The sequence below is a fragment of the Pseudonaja textilis genome, chromosome 4 (assembly GCF_049901715.1).
Source record: "Pseudonaja textilis isolate UNSWEBS1 chromosome 4, rPseTex1.2, whole genome shotgun sequence".
NCBI lineage: Eukaryota > Metazoa > Chordata > Lepidosauria > Squamata > Elapidae > Pseudonaja > Pseudonaja textilis.
In genome coordinates this window covers 48817807-48838523 of record NC_141993.1, presented here as the reverse complement: position 1 = coordinate 48838523, position 20717 = coordinate 48817807, and the positions used below count along the sequence as shown (strand labels likewise).

The 20717-nt window shown below is 37.1% G+C and overlaps 1 protein-coding gene across 25 annotated transcripts in view; it reads right to left on the bottom strand.

The window, feature by feature from the left end:
• The window catches only part of BTRC (beta-transducin repeat containing E3 ubiquitin protein ligase), a 170873-nt gene that overhangs the window by 64738 nt on the left and 85418 nt on the right, over positions 1 to 20717 (bottom strand). For 22 of the 25 annotated variants that reach the window (XR_015743507.1, XM_087932840.1, XM_026701156.2 and 19 more), the window contains 2 exons: positions 17355 to 17432; positions 5841 to 5927 (listed from right to left, as the gene is read on the bottom strand). The exons of 1 other annotated variant lie outside the window; for it this stretch is intronic. Coding sequence is in view for 23 of the 24 variants with exons in the window: in XM_087932840.1 (XP_087788966.1) it covers positions 5841 to 5927; positions 17355 to 17432 (165 nt within the window). In the remaining variant the exon portion in view is untranslated. Of the gene's footprint in view, positions 1 to 5840; positions 5928 to 17354; positions 17433 to 20717 lie in introns of those variants that run through there. 2 more of the 25 variants (XM_026701157.2, XM_087932855.1) reach the window with 1 other exon arrangement.

The following is a 20717-nucleotide window of genomic DNA, read 5'->3' as shown; positions in this document are numbered from 1 at the left end:
TTTATTGGGGGAAATTGGATTTTTATTGGGCCTTCCCCCACCCTACACCAAAAGGAAAGCCAGCTGGGCTTCTCCTCCTAGAAGCCCACTTATCCTTCCCCCTGCTCCCTTGCCCCTATCCTCCACTCAATCCTACTTTGGGACAGAGGAGTGTGTGCTGGAAACGTGTTGGGGTGACGTTGAAATGCGCCTTCAGACCCTTCTTGACCTGCAACTTTCCCCACTCCTCCAGGCCCGGCTTGCTGAGGGGGGTGAAATGGTGCTGATGCCTCTGCTACCACCCACCTATGGCCCCAGCCATCGCTGTCCGGCTTCCTCAAAGGTGTGGCACATTTCAAAGGCAGCAGGTCACATCTGAAGGTGCCAAACAGTGTCCCACTCTGACAGCTGGCCTCTCCACTGTCTGACTCGCCAATGGGGGTGTTTCTGCTGGGCTGGGTGCCCTGCCCCCACTTGACTTTTGTGCTCGCACTCAGCAGATGAGGGGAGCACTTCGCCACACTACCCCCTTCTTGGCCTCGCTGATGGGGTAGGAGGAAGTCTATGCTTAGGGGACGGCCCCACCCTTCAAGATTCACCTCTGCTGTTCTCTCCCATCCCTCTTTGCTGGTGGTAACAGCAAATTCCACGACAAAGGTGGAATCCTGTTGCCAGGCAAAGCAAGTACAGGGGCACTTCACTCTCGCATCGCCACTGCCACAACAGGGCAAAAGCTCTTTTGTTGTAACAGGCCCACAGGGAGCCGCAGCAGAGGGGTGAAAGAGACACCTGGGTCTCATTGTGATTCCATGTCATAATGGGCTTCAGGAGGAGGAAAAGATCCTGCCTCTCCCATTTGGAAGAGTGCGAGTGAAAAAGTTCACTCAATCAATTCCAACTTTGTGAAATCTTTTTCTTTCGTGGGAGGTTGGAATTGAGTGAAACGTGACGGAGAAACGTGATGGGGAAATGTGATTGGAGCTGGGCTGGGGCCATGGCATGTGTGCCCACAGAGAGGGCTCTGCGTGCCACATCTGGCATGTGTGCCATAGGTTCTCTATCATGGAACTAGAAGAATACCACTGAAACAAAGCATAATTTCCCAAATCAGGAATCATTTGGGAAATTATGGATGATTGAATAAGCAAGGAGCAATAGCTTCCATAAATTTAGCCCTAAAGAAATTCAAGCCACTATGGAAGAAAATTTATTTCTGCCTCAGTATTCCTGCATTTCCTGGAACTTTCCATCCTTTTTGAATGTCCCAAAAGTACTTTTTTCAAGAGGCAACTGGACTTTCTGAAAGTCCACTTGCCTCTTGAAAAGGGTATCTTTGGGACAACCATGACCTGGATGCCTGAGAATCTCCATAGACATCCTTTTTGACAAGACATTAATAAGTACTTTTAGCACCCTTATACTGCAAAGTCTCCTCTATTGCCCAAAATATCCACACAGTACATACTTAGAAAGTACAGCTTACAAAATAAGGGAACAGCTGTAGCTTGGCTGACTTTCAATAAGCCTCATTAAAGCAACATCTTAATTGTCCTTGAGCTCAAGTAAAAGTTGTGAAGATGTCTCACTAAACTTACAGGGCCAACCTTAGAAGTGTACACCTACCTATAATTGAAATATTAGAAATGAGACAACAGTTAAACAAACCTTATTAGAATACTTGTTTACATATCTGGCCACATTGATTGTATCCTTCTAATAGCTGATGGTAATCTATGTTCCTAATATGCTGGAATTTTTTTAGCAATTTGTAGGTACACGTCAATTATCAGAAATCAGCTGAAAACCCATCTGAAGTTAACTGTCATAAGTTATGGCAGTTTGTTTCTTTCAAGGCACATAGCCTTTTAATTCTTCCTTATATAGCACTGCCATGGTAATTTGCTTTCCACGTATGCAGATATAAATATAAACATGACTGCCCCAAAACCTACCTTTCATCATCTCTGAGTAGAGGTGCTGCCTTCAAATACAGAATAGGTTCAGGGCAGTAACTGATGGATGTCTGGAAGTCCTTTCTTCTCCCCCAACAGTGACATTCAAATGGTATGAAAAATCACTGCCCCAAACGTGTCATGGTGAAGATTCAGAATCCCACTTGTCATATTCACTGCTTAATAACGGCAAAATGAAGAGGAATCCTGGGTAGCTAACATATTATTAGATGATTTGAACCTTCTTATGGAGGTTCAAATCATCTAATAGTGATATTCCCTTGACAAAAACTTAAGTAAATACTCTGTACTTTCAAGCCCTGGAACGTGAATCCTCTAATAGGTTTCCATCCTATTTTGTTCTATAAAAACCCTAACAAGATAACAGATGTTTATTATATGCAACATACAGCATAAGGCCTGCCACTATATAGGACAGATAGGCAGAAGACTAGCAGAGTGCATACACCAATATGAACACCAACTAGCATTCAAAAAACACAGTAAAAACTCTTTAATATCACGACATATGGATAGACTCAACCACAATTTCAACTAGAAAACTGAGCATCCTAGGGCTAAACTACATCCAAAAATGCTAAGGAGTTCCTAGAAGTTTGCATTAGATAAATCAACCGTCAATAGACACATAGAGATAAACAACATTCACACACCAAGAGACAATTTTTAAAAAGCTAAGAAGAATACATCTCCTCTACATCTCCTCTAGCAACTAACATGCAGAGAAGCAGGAATTAACATCAGACAAACAATCAAGTGAAAACCAATAACCTAATCACGGAACTACCAAAAAGGAAACCATGTTGCCACCAACACTAGCATATAAGCTACTGCATATAATCAGGGCACTAACTATACAGTCGCTAGCACTGACGATGTTACTTAGCTAGATAATGAAATGTCTGCCAACAAAGAACCAAACTCAGAGAGCACAGGGATTCCACAGTTATTATAAGCTCTATACTGGGGAATCACTACTGCTGAAGTACATCCAAATGTCCAGGTAGATCCTTCCTTCAAATCTTCCATCCAATTCGGTTGCTGAACAGCCTTCTTAAAACTATGACACACAAAGCTAGAGGTGTTAGGTTTCCCCATTTCGAGCTTTCAAAAAAAGACAAAGTTAGTTATTGTAGCAGAAGTATAGCCACCTCTAACCTTCTGGATTTTCCCAACTGTAAGGTTAATGTTAATGATGATGATGATGGAGGAGGAGGAATAATAGATTACTACAATGAAATGTCTAGTTCTTCTGGCAGTCAGCAAAATAAGCTTTAAATCTCCAGCAGCAAGGTAAGAGGGTATAATCCTGCAGCAGACCAACTGGGCTATCACCGACCTTCAAAGGCTCTTCCTCCATGCAACGTACAATGTCTTCAGGAGAAGACTTCTGTTAATAAAGAATGGATAATGCTTTATTCTTGCAGAAACAATAGCAACTCTCAGCAATTGGCTGGTAATGGGGCTGTGGCTTCAATGTGAGAAAATACCCTTAATGAATAGAAAGTAGGGTGCTTTTACAATGTAGTAAACTAGTTGTATGGATGAGTCCATAGAAGGACAAGATAATGTCCATGGAAATAAAAGAGAATAGCTTCTTCTGAACAAAGTAAAGTTATAAAAGATTTATGTTTCCATTTTAACAGGATAATACAAAGACTTTGTCAATGTGTATATTCATATTTCCTAAACCGTGCAAATTTGTTTATTTAGTATCCAAAGGTATATGGTAAAAACTGGTTTAAAAACAAGAAAGTTTTGAGACATATATGTTACACACACATATTCCCTTGTAAAATCTAGCAAAACCAATATATTCATACACACAAAACATGCAGCCAACTATAAAAATCTTAGTGATATTGTGATGACCCAGGGTGTGGCACAAAGGCAACACAGTCAAATAAGCAAGAAAAGTCCCTTTAATACCTCCAACTTTGCCCCCAGTGCCCAGGTCATCTTCGGCTGGAAAAAAAACTCTCCCAAGAACAGTCTTTAAGTGGAGAAAATTCAGTCCAAAAACAAAGTACATACAAACTGTAAATAAAAATCCACACAAACCAAGCTGCAGTAATTAACTTGACAGGGCAGGAGAAGGAATTGCAGACTTGAAAGCCTAGCAAAACACACAGAGTTTGGAAGATGCCAGGAACCCGGATAAGCCTCAAAGATACCAGATAATTCACAATTTGCTCACAACAACTTTGCTATGAGCAGCTTCCCTTTTTAAACAGTGTGTTCCCAGCTGCAGCTAATGAAGGGAATCAGGGCCCTTTCCTCCCCTGTAAGCCACACAACTCACATTGCTCCCTTCTCTGTTCCTCCCTGTGTGCCCTAGGATGAAGAGGGGGTGGGCCTGGGTTTTTCTCCGAATTCCCTCTCCCTTGCTCTACCTCTCTCCTGCTCTGCCCAGCCGGCCTTTGCCCTTCCCCAGTTTCTTCCACAGCCAACGGAGCCACACTCCCACTCCCTGTCAGCTGCTTGGCCTCCCCTTCCAAATCAGATTCTGACGGGGCATGATAGATACAGTGCTAGAAAAGAGGGATTACTCATTATTTTCTGTTATCATTGGCTTTTTTCTCATGGATGGTCCCAAAGATTCTAGGCAGAAAAAAATAGCAGTCTAATTTCCATAAGCACACTTTTATAGGTGCTGCAAAAAATAAATAAATATTCGCCTCATATCTCTCTACCAGCTACTTGTAAGTTCTGGTCAAACCAATGAGCTCTGAATAGAAAAGCTTACTGCTGAACAAATTGCATATTGCCCAGCTTTCTTGTACTCCCAGGGTGAAACTCAAACAAAATTTTTAGAGGGAATTTTCAAGCAGAGTCTAATACTGTAGTAATTACAAGAAAGAATTCCCATTTGTAGAAGATGGAATCATTTCTCTAATGCTCAGATCCAGCCTGATCATGTAATTACCAACTGTAGATAAGTGAAACTATGGATAATGAGGCTGCTGGTAACAAGGACTACCTTTTCCAGTTATGTTTAAGAGATCTTGGCTATGAAGTTTATACAGCTTTAACATGCTCATTGTGGAAGATGTACAGTACAAAAATAAATTCTACATAATAAGGTGCTAATTTTCCTATCAAAAATTACCTTGTGGTTGGAAAATGTGGGAGCATCCATAAGTGCTAACCTACAGCTGCATGCTCTGAATCTTGCAGGGCTACCCTGAACTTCCTTCTAATGAAAACATGAAGCTTAAGTAAGGGGAAAGTGCACCCACATTCCAGTCATTCGCAATTTCTCAGACCTAGTTCTTATTTTACAACAGTTACATTTGGTTACAGGGAAAGCTAAGACAATATACACATTTTGTCTAAGAATGGTTCTTGTAAAGTGGAAATATAAAAAGACACATTACCCATTTACCATTATATGGCAATTTTAATATCACAGAGTTCTGACTTCCCTTCTGTCTTGTTAACAGAAGTCTCCAAAGGGAAGGGTGTACAAGTAAATCTGAGTTTTTATTATGTGATGGTGGCCAGCAGAGGGGGTATGAGAGTATCACTTCCATATAAACTTTACTTTAGAAAATAGAGGATGATAGCGGCATTGAGATTCTTGGGTTACCTGTTTAAATCAAACATGGGTACTTTCTTTACAAGAAAGTAGGAAAAAAATACATCAAACCAACATACAAAAAAAATGACCCGCACTAAAATCAAGGAGAACATCTAGGATATATTTTGTTAAACTGGCCTGCAAAATATTTTAAATAGGTTTTGGCTTTTAATCTTTTTATTTTTCAGCTTTCTGAAAAGGACAGGAGAATATTCTTAGAACTAATGCTTTAAAAGGGCATCAAAGCCAAGGGATTATAGGAAGGATGTCAAATGCCCACCAGGGAATACAGTCAAAGTTTTGCTTACTTTGGCCACACAGTTTTCAGTCTTCATTGTAGTACCTAAGCAGACTGTGTCTTGGTTTAAGCAAAGTCTGGTACAGTTGTTATAGGCCTGTGAAGATAAGAAAACGTGATAAAAATAGAGATACAACATAGTAAGCATGTATTTTTAAAAAAAAATCCTACAAGGGCCTTACCCTAAAATAACATGTAATATTATTTGCAAAATTGTTTTGTGGTTAAAAACTTAGAAGAAAAGCACAAAATACCTCTGAAACACTATGATTTAGTGATTAAAGAATTTAACTGGAACAGTGTTGAAGGTGCTAAATAAAGTTTGTATCAATCCTCAAGTATGAAAGATCAGTGATGATATTGGGCCATGGTCTCTCAACTGCTGAGGAATAATTGGAGGATAATAAACCTTTGTAGGTCATCTTCCTGAAGAAAGTTAGGATATAAAACAAATAAACAAATGCTAATTTTGTGATCACCAAAATCCTGCATTTACTTGAGACAATAAATTGAAAATACATTATGTAAAGGTATGTAAAGGAATATTTACATGTAGTATACTCCTCCCTTTCACCCACTCTCCCATGTACTTTTGCTATCAGAAGTCCATTAACCTCCTGAAGATCTGGGGATTCCTAACAGGTATGTATTCAGTAGGCAGAATCTACTCCAAAAGCATTGCTATTTTATCCTAATAGCAATTGCAATAGCACTTAAATACTGCTAAGAGTATTTTACAGCACTCTTGAGTGGCTTACAATGTCAGCACAATATATTGCTTCCTACAATCTCGGTCATTTTACTAATCTTGGAACGGTAGAAGACTGAGTAAACTGAGTACATCAGGATCAAACTCCTGGCTGTAGGCAGAATTAAGCTGCAATACTGCATTCTAATCACAGCACAACCATGGCTCTTATCTTAAAGATATCTAATGTCAAAATATACTTCAGTTTACCCACAGTAGTCCTCAATTACCAATGGTCTGTGGTTAAGCAGCATGGTCATAAAGTGAGATGTCATGTGATCGTGACAACTTACAAGAGCTGTTTTGGTAGTCCCCTTGTCTCTTTTAGGTGAATCCTGCACAGTCACAATATCCCACAGCCACATGATTTCTATTTGTGATTTTCTGCTAATTTCCCATTGACTTTGTTTGTCAGAAGTCAACAGTCAAGTTTGCAAATGGTGAGAATATTACTGCAGGATGCTGCAATGTCATAATTGTGAGCCAGTTGCCAAGCACTGGAATTATGGACATGAGCTGCAATGGCTGCAACTTCAACTGGCCCTAATTCCCCACTTTTCAGCACTGTTGTAACTTTGAATGAACAATAAAGTTCTTAAATATAGACCACCTGCATTCTTATTTTAATATATTTAACTAGGACATTGCTCTGCACATGATACAACACTGGTGTTCTAATGATTGAGACGTAAGATTATGTACCATGAGTCTGAACACAGAATATAAAACTATACAGTCAGAAATAGGAGAAGGAAGGTGTATTGGACATGTTCACTGACTTTAATTATTTGTAAAAATAAAGGGGGGGGTATAAATAAATAATATAAACTGAGTAGTTTATTGTTGAAGCAAAAGGTATCCAATATTAAAATAAGGTTTTTCGTCTGCTCTTATCTTGGCTTTAGAAAACCAGAATTTTTAAAGATACTTAACAGACAACATCTTTTTGGAATGATGCTGTATTTGCTTGAGCAACTGTTTCATCAGAATGGTGATAAATTTTAAAAATAGTGATAAATTTTATAGCCCCAAATTCTTCAGATCCTCCCAAAATTTTCTTTAAGGAGGGGTTTAAAGAAAGACCCAGACCTAATTTTTGTTTGTTTGTTTAAGGCACAAATACTTTCCATTAACCAAAACACTTTTATCTTCAATTTTCAATGAAAACAAAGATGGAAGAAGAAATTCTCCATTTTCATTTAGATGCTTTACTACCTTTGGACACATCTTTTCATTTAAAAATGTTAATCCAGTTAATTACAGAAACATAATAAAGTCAATAATCCTGCATGTAAGCAAAAACAGAGAAAAATCACCTTGCATTCAAAGCAACAAAACCCAGCATCTACAAATATCTGTCTGCTGAACATCCAAAAGTAAGAAACTAAGTATGCAGTCCATAGAAAGTCATCCCACAATAGTTTGCTACACAAACTATTTCTGCTTCTCCTTATTCATGATCTTTGAGAGGCTTGCACAACTGCTTTCTCAGTTTAGGGGATTACCCTAAGCGTAAAGCTTGAGAAATCTAAAATTCTTTCTGCCATGCAGACAATGTTACATTTTCTGACACTGCTTTGGATTTGTTTACAAAATACAGAATGGAGTGTTAATGAGAAACAACAACTTGTGTTTCAAACAACAAAATAGTTTAACCTTGCATTAGACCAATGTTTTCTACATACCCATTAATACTAAAAATAGTTTCTCTTTGATGAGGTGCAAAAACAACGAATATTCAATTTTGGATTGATATTTGAGGTCAATATGGACTGTCATTTTTATGTCATTTATGTCACTTTCTTTTACCAAGATATTTTTATATGCTATATTTTAAAGAGCCAGTTTGGTGTAGTTGTTAACACATCAGGTTGGACACTAAGGACAGTATGGATTCTAGTCTTGTCCTAGATATGAAGCCAGATGGGCAACCTTGGGCCAGTAAGTCTCTCTAAGCCCTAGGAAGGAGGCAAACCAATCCAAAGAACCATGCTAAGAAAATTGCAGGGACTTGTCCAGACAATTGCCAGGAGTCAACACTGACTTAAAAGGCAAGCATGTAAACACACATTTTAAAGTATTTTAATTTGGGGGTTTTATTTGAGTTTCCATTTTTCCTTTTGCATGTATTCTCAGCAGCACAAACTCTGTTACCTGTGAATTGGATCTGTGCCCCTCTTGGATTCTTTGAGTATCTCACAGTGGTGCAGTTCAGTTTGGGAGATTGTGAATGACAATTCAAGGGAAACAGTAATGTCCCCTCTCTTAAAGAAACCAGTTTTTGGTGTCACTGTGTTAGACAACTTTCTCCCGGTCTCTAATATTCCTTTTCAGGAAATTTTTAGAGAAGATAACAAAACTCCAATTACAAGGGATCCTAGATTATCAAAATCCAGGATTCAGATCTGGATATACTGTAGGAAAGTACATTGGGGACTATATAATTTACTATATAATTATTTTACTCTTCAGACTTAGTAACTGAACTGTTCAAATACCTCCTCCCCAAACACCAAGAGAAACCCATTTCTGGGCCACGAGAAACTGAAATACTTGCCTGATTCTGTGCCAGAAGTAGCTAGCCTTGGAGTACTTTAATACAGTTTTATACTGCATATAAAGAATGCAAGCATAAACCAGTTTGTTGAAAACTACCCTTTTGGTGAAAGCTTGCTATAATTCTGAACAAGTTTTCAATTTCACACTGCTGCTAGGGTAAAACATTTTAAAGAATTTAATTTTTACAGTGGCTTCAATGACACAGGATTATCTAACAAAGTAATGGCTAATCAATAGGGGTTTAGTTGTCAGGTGAAACATATAACACACTAAAAGGGATTGATTGTTAGACTCCTTCTTATTTACTAGGAGGTATATATTTAAAATGACACAAACTTGTTACCAAGCTACATTCCTTTAACCTTGCAAAGGCTGTTTGAGATGAGTGTTAAGCAGCCTATAGCAAAACACACACTAATGGAAAAGAATATCAAGAAAACACATCGCTGCTTCAAATCATGTCAAGAGCAGAAAATACAATGAGGGTGACTAGGAGATACAAAGCTTAATCTGTTTTCAAACTGCCATCTCTGCTGGTACACTAAAAAAGAGAGAACTCTACAATAATTGTCAAAATTATCCATCTTGGAAGACTTATATGAATCACAATTTATGGGTGGTGGGTTTAAATAACTGCATCAATTCAGAATATTTTGATATGGACTGTAAACAGTAAATAAAAAAGATGGACTAAAACACAGAAAACATTACAAAGTTTTACCATAATCTGAGTTTCAACCAGTATTGTAAAAATGCCCCACATTTTTGTGCAGCTGTCTTTTTTTACACTAAAAGAAATCTTTTTTCAATAAAAAATTACATAGTTTAAATTTTATTGCTTTTGATTTGACAAGCATTTTCAAGTTCTCATAAGTTATTTATATACAATGTATTGATATCAATGTGACAAACAGGGATCTTCAGAGAATAAGAAGTAATTACAAAGTTCTTAATGTATATGTAATGCTGATATCACTATGTATCAGCCTGTCACTTTTATTGTACATAATCATAGGTTATTACAAGCTAAGTGATGTGTAAAACTGTCCTTATGTTACCAGTGTGAAGTAAGGTTAATTGTCAAAGAGAGCCTTTGAATCTCTGAGAGATTTCAAGCTTCCCATTTAAACCAATTGAAACCTTTTGCAATTGTATGGTCTAAAGAAAATGTAATTTCCCAAGCAATTCATCCAAAAGATCACCATCTGTGAGTAAAACCCCATTTTTGTCAGGTGTGGCAACCTAAAGTTCAGTAAGAATGCTTTCCCTACCAATTAATAAGTACATGATTTATCAGAGAAATATTGTAATTAAAAATTCTAAAATACAACAGCTCACCTTGTCCTGCTATTTCTAGAGACATGGTTGTTAAAGGAATATTTGGGAACAGAAATGCCAGATGGTTAATAAATATATATTAGATGTTGAAGAACTCAACAGATTTGAGAAGTTATAGATAAATCACTTCTACAATTTCACAAATACTATTTCCATTTCAAGTATAAAGGCCTTAGGAAGCTTCCATTCATTGTGTTTAATACTTTCTGCAGAGAGGGATACTTCCAAAAGTATTAAATACTTGTAAATTTAAAAACATTTATAAACCATGCAATTAAAAATGAAATTTAAGTTGAGCTGCACAGTATTATTACATTATATTTCAACATGCAACTAGTATTTCCAAATCTATGGTTAAATCTATTTCCATAGTCCAGAATATTTATAATTCAAATTTCTAAGACTGTATATATCTCAACAGAAATGCTGGCTCTGAATAAATTAATAAGAGAGGCAACAGAAATTTGCGACATAAAATCCCAATATAGCTCAATCCACGTACCTCATACTGCCTCAGGACCTGAGATAAAAGTTAGGTATTCAATACTTGTTTAAAGGATAGCAATGCTGGGGCTGTTCTAACCTCCAGGAATATGCTGCTCCGGAGGACAGCAATGCAATAGGAAAGCCTTACTTCCTAGTCCCCATCAGGTGGCACTGCTTAAGAGACGATACATGAAGTGAGACCAATATGTCAGATCATAGAGGACAGGCCAAAAGAGTGGTGGGGAAAATGTCCCTCAGATAAGCAGGCTGTATCCCATGAAGGACATTGTAGATGAAAACCAACACACTGGATGGAGTAGTTAACAGGATTATATGGGCATATCAAGTTATAGCGTTCATTCAGCTATATTAAGAATGTATGTGGCTGCTTTCATCATGTTTGGAACATAATTGTTTATACCACTGCATTTTGGACCAGCTGTAGCTTGAGTGGTCAAACAATGCACAGCTTATTTCAATAATCCACTCACAAGATAACTAAAGCATGGATGACTGTGATAAGAATCTCCCAGTCCAGAGATAGCAGTTTTGAGTATCTTGTCCAGTTCAGTCTCAGAATCACTTTCCAGGTAACAGGCAAGGATATGGTTAAATCAGGGGTGTCAAACTCATGTCATCATATTAGTGTCACATGACGTATCATGACTTTTTCTCCTTTGCTAAACCAGGCGTGGCCAGCATGTGACACATCTGGCCTGTGGGTTTCGAGTTTGACAGTCCTGGCCTAAATAATTCCAGAGTTATTCAGTTGGAGCTCGGTTAAGTTTAATATTCATATCTTTACCAGAATTCAGTGCTGCTTCTTTGAATGCTTATCACAGTGGCTGAAACCATTCCTTTTGAGGGAGATGGGTGGTTCAGAAATGTGAAAAGTAAGATGAATTTTCCTGTTGTAAATCAGTATATGCCGATTGCCAACTTTCCAGATGCCACAACTCCTCCATGCTTGCTACATTGCTTAAAATGGTGGACACAATGTACAAGATCAATCATGGACAAGCATCCTATCTGATGGCCCATCTCATCATTCTTGGAAAGCCAGGAGTTTGTTCCCAACACTTATACACAACTGTCCTACTCTACTCCAACCACCATTCTCAGTTAAATAACTGAAGTCATCAATTTCAAACAAACCTTTCTACCCACTGGCTGGAAAAACTAGTAAAACACAATTTTCTCTGTGGCTACCAATATTCAACCTCCCTTGATCACCATCTTAAAGATAAAGACATAAAAAAGAAAAACATTTGGCAAAGCACAAACTAGATATAAACTAGATATATCAAAACCCTTCTCAGAAATATTCCCACAGCTGTTTAAAATACTGCAATTAGAACTTTCTTGCTGTGGAACCCAGAGAACCTAATTTTACCACTAGAGGGAAGAATTGTCTTGGTACAGAGACATAATACATAGAAATGATTTTTTTTTAACAGTTTCTGTAACAAAAGTTCTCTTGACTAGATCAGCCTTCTAATTACATAATTAGAATAACTAATAAGTAAAAAAAAAATCAAGGCTCCCTCCACATTTTCAAAAGTGTAGTGATATTATCTGTTCCCATTTTAACCTATCCCCAACCCTGAAAGTTACCCAACAAAGCTCTATTGACAAAAGCAAGGAGAAATAATTGTTTGCAAAACAAAATCTGAAATAACAAAAACAAACAAAAGAGAAATGTCATGGTATTTAGCCATCTGGTATTAACCTGTAAACAAACTGTCTTCTAAAGAGAGCAGAAAATACATTCTGCTAAATTATGATTCAAGCACACATATTTTAAAAACGGATTAGCTAATGTTTGCAGTATTTGCCAGATTCAAATAGCATTCTTAATGTATAGGCAGTCTATTCCATCCCTGTCTCATATCTTGGCCATAAAAACATGCAAAACCCACTTTTTCTGGCTTTTCTGTCTTCCATTGCTGGCCTGCCTTAAATTCTGGTCATCTTCAAGTATTCAAATTGTTCGTTTTTAAGCCTAGTCATTAAAAGGGAAGATGGCAACTAAGGCAGTCGTTTTTCTTCCCATTTACAATAGGTGACATTTCTCCAGCAGTGCACAAGGTGTTGAAAACCTGGCAGCTGTTACCTCCTGGGACAGAGCTCCTTTTTTATCCTCCTCTTGACAGTTTAACTCAATGGGTCAGCACCTTTAGAGACAGCAAAAGTATCAGTGAAGTAGATGGCTAGAGTTGAATTACTGCACCCTCCCTAATCAATGGAAGCCCTCACTGCAGGTGAAACTCTTCATCTATAGAGGTGCATGGGGGAGGAAAATGTAATGCCTTAAGCCAGATGGGTTTCATCTTGTGGTGTTTGATTTTTGCTTTGTCTTTTAAAAAAAATGGAACAAGCTAACAAGCGGACAGATACTTTGTTAGCTTCTTGGCCTCTCTCATGGCTCTGAAGCCCCAGGGTTCCAGCCACACAAGAGAAAAGAATTCAGCATACACGTAAACACTTAAAGAAATATAACTAAAGGGATGGCAGCATGCTGTTTTCAAAGAGTTGAAAGTCCTGTTCACAGCTTTATTTATCACTATGCACGTTCAGTAGGCTGTAAGTGGACAGAGAAACAAAAGGTCAGAAGAATAGGCAATGCTAGACATTTACTCCCTTAGAGAGGAAGGCAGAAAAGCAGCACATCTGACAGACATGATTAGTATTAAAGTAAAAAGTCAATACAAGTGGGCTATAGTGTTTCAGGATAATATTTTTTGCAGCAGCCTTGAATTCCTGTTTCATTTACGAGCAACTCATGAAATACTAAAAAAAAAACCACGTGAGAGATTATTAACTGAGGGAGGACAGGAAACATAAATGCATTGCTTTAGGAATATTTTTAAAAACCTTGCTGGTCATTATTGTTAAAGGTCAGGTTAAACCAATCATGTTGATTCCAACCCCCCCCCCCCAAGATATGCATTCAATTTTAGGAAACTATATTTTTTTTACTGTTTTTCTTTCATAAAGTTTGCCCAAAATTGTAAACATCCTATGGTTGGGGTCAGAAGTTTTTCTACTTTCTCTGCACTATATCAGAGGGCTTGTAAGTCCTTCAAAACCTCTGAATATTGTAGCCAGAAGACACATTTCAAAACTGAAGAAATGGCTTACCAAAATATGTTGATGGCATTGTATAGCTATTCTAGCTGTGGAATTGTAAGAGCTGGAGTCTATACATCTAAAAGTTGCTGAGATGGAGAAACACTGATGTAGAAGGAAGGAGAACAGAGTTGACAGAGAGTCAGGGATAGCTGCTTCACTTTTATTCTGTCTGGAAGCTGTGCACTTCAATGCAAAAACTGCCATGCATATCATCTCAGTGATGCTGCTATCAGCACTTCCCCCACACGACCCCTTTTGACATAATTTCCTCTCTGCAAACACTATCCAAATTCCCTCCACCCGCAGAGCGCGTTTTGACAGGAAAAAGATACTTCATTAATACCCTATTTGAGCAAAGGGGAGTAGTTTTCCTTAAATAACCTGTGCTGAGCCAATCTTTTTTCAAAAAGGCAGGAGTGTAGCAGCCCTGGACAGCTGCCCTGTGACCTAGGCCTGTTGACCTTTGCTATTCATCATTTTCCTTTAGAGTAGGAGGGCAGACTCTTGGGGAGTGACTTCACAATAGACAGCTACAATCCAACAATAATATGGTGCTTACAAAAAGAAAGGGAAAACCCAGATGGTATTGCAATAAATTTACAAATCTTCATTCATGGCTCTGTTTAACACAGCCCAAAGCCAAAAGACACAAAGGTCCCTGGAGAGATTCCCCCTCGTTGGCTTCTAAAGACCAGATCTCTTTTAAGGCTACTAAGACTCAATTCTTCACAGAGGTAGAGCCCTTAAAATAATAAATGCTTGACCCAATCAATCTACCATTCAGATCCAACACTAAACGATGGGTACTGAAAACTAATTATGTTTTTGGCAAGAACGTTGAATTTAAAATAGAAATACACAGGTTAAAAAGGACACTGAAGCATTTGAGAGGCTCTTTCAAAGAGGCTGCACACATGCAAAAAACAGGATTCAAACCAGGAGTTTCATTCAATAATTCACACATTTATTTTTAAAATGAATCAGATTAGTCCCATGTGTGACCTGCTGGTCCATCTGTATTCACTGGACTTAATGGGCATTCTTTTCACACTAGCTTCAGTTTGAAGTATGAGACAGATAAATTTAGTTTAATTTTCAACAGATCAAGCTATCTATTTTCCAAACAGACCATCTGGATCAGCCTATTAAAATTAATTTATAACTTAGCAGAGAAAGCATTTGTTTGTTAGCTAAACATAGTTGCCAAAAACTTTGGGCCCATGTCATTGTTTTCTAAAACTTCACACATACATGCACACAAATCATATGCTACATAACTGTATACAGATTTTATCCCTAATCTTGCCCCCCCCCAGAATGAACTACATTTTTTCTACTTTTAAACTAATTATTCCTCTCTCCTTTATTTCTTTTATTCAAAAGAAAGTGAAAGCGGTCAAAATGAAGTCCCTCAAACACTATCTTTCAACTTTTAATATTGTTAATACAGGGTGAACAGTAGTAATTCTTGCCAGAGCAAAGTTAATAAAATAAATAAAAGGTTAATAGAGTAAATAGGATCCTTATGACTAATCTAATTCCTCTATTTTGAATGCCTTTATTATTGTAGATTGAACAGTGGTAAGGGCTTTCCACATTATTTAATCACTCTTCAACATAAGATAAATATTTTTATTTTAGTCAATTAACCAACCCCTTCATCAAGTAATCCTCCTGAAGAGCTTTTGTTTTGTATGTAGCTTAGGGTTGCATTGTGAAGTCTTTGGTATTCCCTGAGCGCTGATGTGGTAATGAAATGTCTGCAAGCAAACAACCAAGCTCAGCGAGTACCAAGGACTCCACATTTTAAACAGGTCTAGTTAAAGAAAAAGCCATATTTACAGGGCTGATGTGAAAAATATATCAAGTAACTTTGGTAGTTAGGATTATTGGCTATATTTTAAAAACATGTTAATGCTGGTTTAGTTTGGGTTAGATGAGCTCTCTAGCAGCAAAAATTGCACAGTAAAATCTATAATTTGGGGGTTAGAATACTGTGATTATTTGTAAACTATACAAGACAAAATTGTATGTTAAGTCTCCAAATAGATTGATACACTCAGGTTGCCATATAATTTTTTCCATTAAATTTGCAACAGTAACAGCATAAATATGCTGATAATATAAATTGTATATCCCTCATTTAACTAATGGTTGTAGTGCAGACAGAACACTCTCCTTTCTATATTGTAACTCTCTTTTCTATATTCTTTCCTGAATAAAGAAGTCAACATACATCACATCTATGGCCTGGATAAAAGTAGAATTATTTTCTCCAAGAGAACATTCTTCTTTACTCCTCCTAGATCAGCAGTACCCAACCTTTTGGGCATCAGGGACCAGTTTTGTTGAGAGTAATTTTTCCACAGACCAGGGGGAATGGTTTCATTGTCACTCACTTGCCTGTTGCTCATCTCTAGCTCTGTGGCCCAGTTCCTAACAGGCCACAGACTGGTACCACTCTGTGACCAGGGGCCCTGTCGTAGATCACACTGCCTTTCAAAGACATAGATTGTAGGTAAAATTAAATTAATTTTACTATTCCAAACAGTTTAGTCAAATTATAATTTTACTTTCATGCAGTCCTGAAATTTCTCAATAGTACTTCAAAAGTAGTGGGTATGTAGCCTCACCAAACGCTATGTTGCTATGTATGTAATATAGTCATTGAAGGTTAAAGATATAGCATAACTATAGATAACCTGAATGCATTGGGGTCACTTAACTTTCCTTCATATTGAATTCAAACTGGGACCAGAAATATGTGACATTTTACTCTGATGTACCTTTAATCAATATATTGAATAATTGATTGCTAATTGTTCACTTGACCTTTGTATGAGATAATCTTGCTGTTTCCTAAGAGGTTAAATAGGTTACAGAAGTCTGAATGACTTATAGCATAAGATGGGAGACTGTTGCCAAGTGAAACTAGCAAAGAAAATGACTATATTTTTATCTGTCCAATACATAAGGCACTGCTTTTATAGACAGTACTCAACCAGGTTAAATCCACAAGGAACAACTCCCAGACTGCTCTATAAAGATTATAGGTTATTTCGACATAGATTAGCTCCTAAAAGGCAGCTTCTGAAGAACACAGAATTGCTTCAAAATTAGTATGTTTCAAATTTAAAAGTTGTAACAAAAACATGTCTATTTGTATGTTATAGCTTTTCACATTCCAAAGTATGTCAGAGAATCCTAGCTGTTTCAAGTAAAGAAGAGGAGTGTATCTGTGAGTTTGAATCAATTTCATACCTGCCTGAGTGCATTCTTCTCGGGAATGATCTTTCTGGGAGGCTCTTCATTATTACAAGCTTCTCTTTCAGAGGAAGTCTATAGAGAAAAGGAAAAAAAATAGTTCAAGTATTCCATTAAGGTGGTTATCCACATAAATAAACAAGCATTTATAATATAGGAAGTCTTCATTTAGCAACCGCAATCAGTTCTAGTGGCAAGGTTGTGAAGAAAATCATGTGACTGACAAAAAGAGATGCTGCAAAGATCATTGGTTGCTGCTGCCTCATTTAGCTAAAGTTCTCTCATGTAGTGATGCCAAAATTACTCTTGTTCTAGTGTGCATTGTTGTCAATAGAAGAAATTGGGCACAAGTGCATGCACTGCTCCGAAAACTATTTTTTACTAACAGTTATTACCCTCATATTTGGAAATGCTCAGTTAATAAGGCGATTGCTAAACGATGAGGACTACCTACCTGTATGGCAAATGTAAGCTTGCTCTTCTAAATTTTCACAATGCAAAACACTTATTCTTTTACATAACTAAACTTGTATGTCTTATTCTGTGACAGTACAGGATTTAGTACACTGAGATTTCTTTTATGAAATTTAAATGAATGTAGCAATGTGGACAGCCTGTAAAACTGAGATTGGCTTTTTATGTAGCATTTGTAGGGCTCACAGTCCAGTTTTTTTGTTCACCTAAATGAAAGAGTATTTATCTGCCTTTTATTTATTTTTTTCAGAAATAAAATATACCTGGTTTCTGATAAACTTCTGGTTCTGTTCCTACAGGTGATATTACAGTGTCACCACCCTGAAACATGAAACTCTAGTAGGCAAAATAACCATTAAAAAAAAAATAAAACTCTTGTTTGTTTTGCAACCTAGAACAGATATCTCCAACTCTCTATGCTTGCCCGGTCTCCATCAATATAGTCATTAAAACATGCAACTGCTCTGATTTTACTAGTATTAGGTCATCTGGTAAGAAACATCATAGAAGTTACTCAGAACAAATACAGTAGTAAAACTGGCACTCTAGACTTGTAGATAGTAACAGATGTTCAGAAACCTCTATGATCAACCATAGAGTCCTCTCAATTGCTACTGTGATCGTAGCAATAATAACAAAGATAATAAAAATATTAACATTTATTATAGCAGTATAAATTATGATGGGCTTCAGTGTTGGTTCTTGTCCATTTTTCTGCTCTTATTCCACCCTTGTCTGAGGATAAGTACCTGGCATTATGTTAAACATTGACTTGAGTTCCTAAACTGAAAAATGTTCTCTACTCATGATTTTTTTTTTATTGAAGAATGAATATGCATGTAAAAGAAATTGAACTTCAAGGTGGTTTTACTTAAACGGTCTGCTTGTTTGAACTAAGCTAGCTCCTATAACGGAGAACATGTTTTATACTTCCAAGCCAAGACACTGCTCCATTTATTTTAGTACTAGCTGACATACTAGCTGTACCTAGTTCTTTCTTAGCTCTGCCACCTGATTCTGTGAAGCTGCCACAAACTGAACCAACTTATGTTTTACCATTTACCTTCTGTCCTTCTCATACATGACACTAAAATGACGATATGATTATTTCTAGTCACATATTTTTAGCAGCAAATGTTTGTTATCTAAACGATATTAAAAAGTCATGAACAATTACAATTAACTGACTTATGCTAATTTTGTTTAATAATCTGAGAAACCACATTTTAAAACTTTTCTGGTGGCTAAAAGTGAGGTTAACATGTTTGTAAATAACTAAGGTATATACTAATTCCTACCCAAACTCCTCATTTGTACTAAAATCAATAGATCAGAGGTCCCCAACCTCTGGTCCCGGGACCAGCACCAGGCCACAGCATGCCAGAAATTGGGCCATGAAACAAATGAAACCCATCCATGGGATGTAGGCAACATACGAAACCATGCTCCCTCCAGTCCATGGAAAAGCCTCTCTCCATGAACCAGTTCCAGGTTTCCAAAAGGTTGGAAGCTGCTGCAATAAGACAACCTAGTGTCTTAGTCATGATTCCTATACTTCTAAGGATAATCTTAAATCAGAAGAAAGGTGACTGCTGACATCATTCCATAAACACAGAAAATATCGGAAAGAAAGAATCAGATAGCAAGCAAGATATAAAGGATGGAAAAAGTTTACACATTACATTATTAGGTTGATATTATAGCGTTAATACAACTGGATTTTTTTTAATCTCTGATTTCGGATCCTATTTTGCTTTGATTCCTTCTAAGTTATGTTACTAAAGGCCCTGAAATTCTATTGCCTTTATGTTGCCCACCCCAACATGCTTGAAGTTTACCAATTTCATCTTGAAACTAAACAGCTAATTTGAAGCCTTTGTTTTATTCATTATCTTTATAGGTGGCAAGACTAAGAGGTTGGCTGAACAAAGACCAGACAATGACTGCCAAGTGCATATGGTGGCTCACAGCTTGCTGTCACCCTATTCTACTGCACCAACACAGCAGACTATTAAAGAGGAGCGCTGCTCATGCACTTTTGTCAGCAAGTTAAGTTATGCTTGGCAAAGGCTGAAAAACTGGAAAACATTAAGCTCTGTAACCGCAGCAAAGATGGAACTCATTGCTTAGAAACTAGAAATCTTGGTGGACAACAAGTCTTAGAATATTCCTGATATATATTTTCTATCGTAACCAATCAATCCCAAGACAAAAAAACAAATTTCAAATGCAAATTGTTTTTTTCGGTCTGTTATGCACCCTAAAAGTAAATATGGACACATCTGTGATCAACACTTTCCACTGAATTGCTTTTTGACTTTCTTATATCAATTTAAGAGGGCTAGGGCTAGATTTCCGATTCAGCAAGTTGATTATTCTTGAGAACCAAAATTAAGAGATTGTTACTACCTTCTACTCTGCTGATCAGTAAAGAGATGCTTTGCAGTGGAGCACAAGTAAGTTCCAAAAATTGTGATTAAATTATTCAATATATTCCTGTTACTAAAACTTTTGAAAGTGCAATTTATATAGAAAAAAGTCATTTTGCTATTGCTATTCTTTAAAAATTTAAATCAGAAATTATATTCTCTCTAATGTATGGATCATATGACATCATGAATTAGCAAATCTTTTGATTCAGGTTACCATATAACATGCTGGTCTTTTGCTATTTTCCCCCCACATTTAACAATTCAGAAAAAAATGGCATCCATGAGTAGATAATATTCTGAATAATTCTATAATTGCTAAATGATACTCAAGAAAGTAAGGGGATGGTGTGGTTGATATTTTATCTGCTTTAAGGAAGGCCTGGAAAAACAAATGTAATAGAATCATAACAAAAACAGAGAACATCTTTAGCCTCTCTCCTTGGAAATTTTGTTT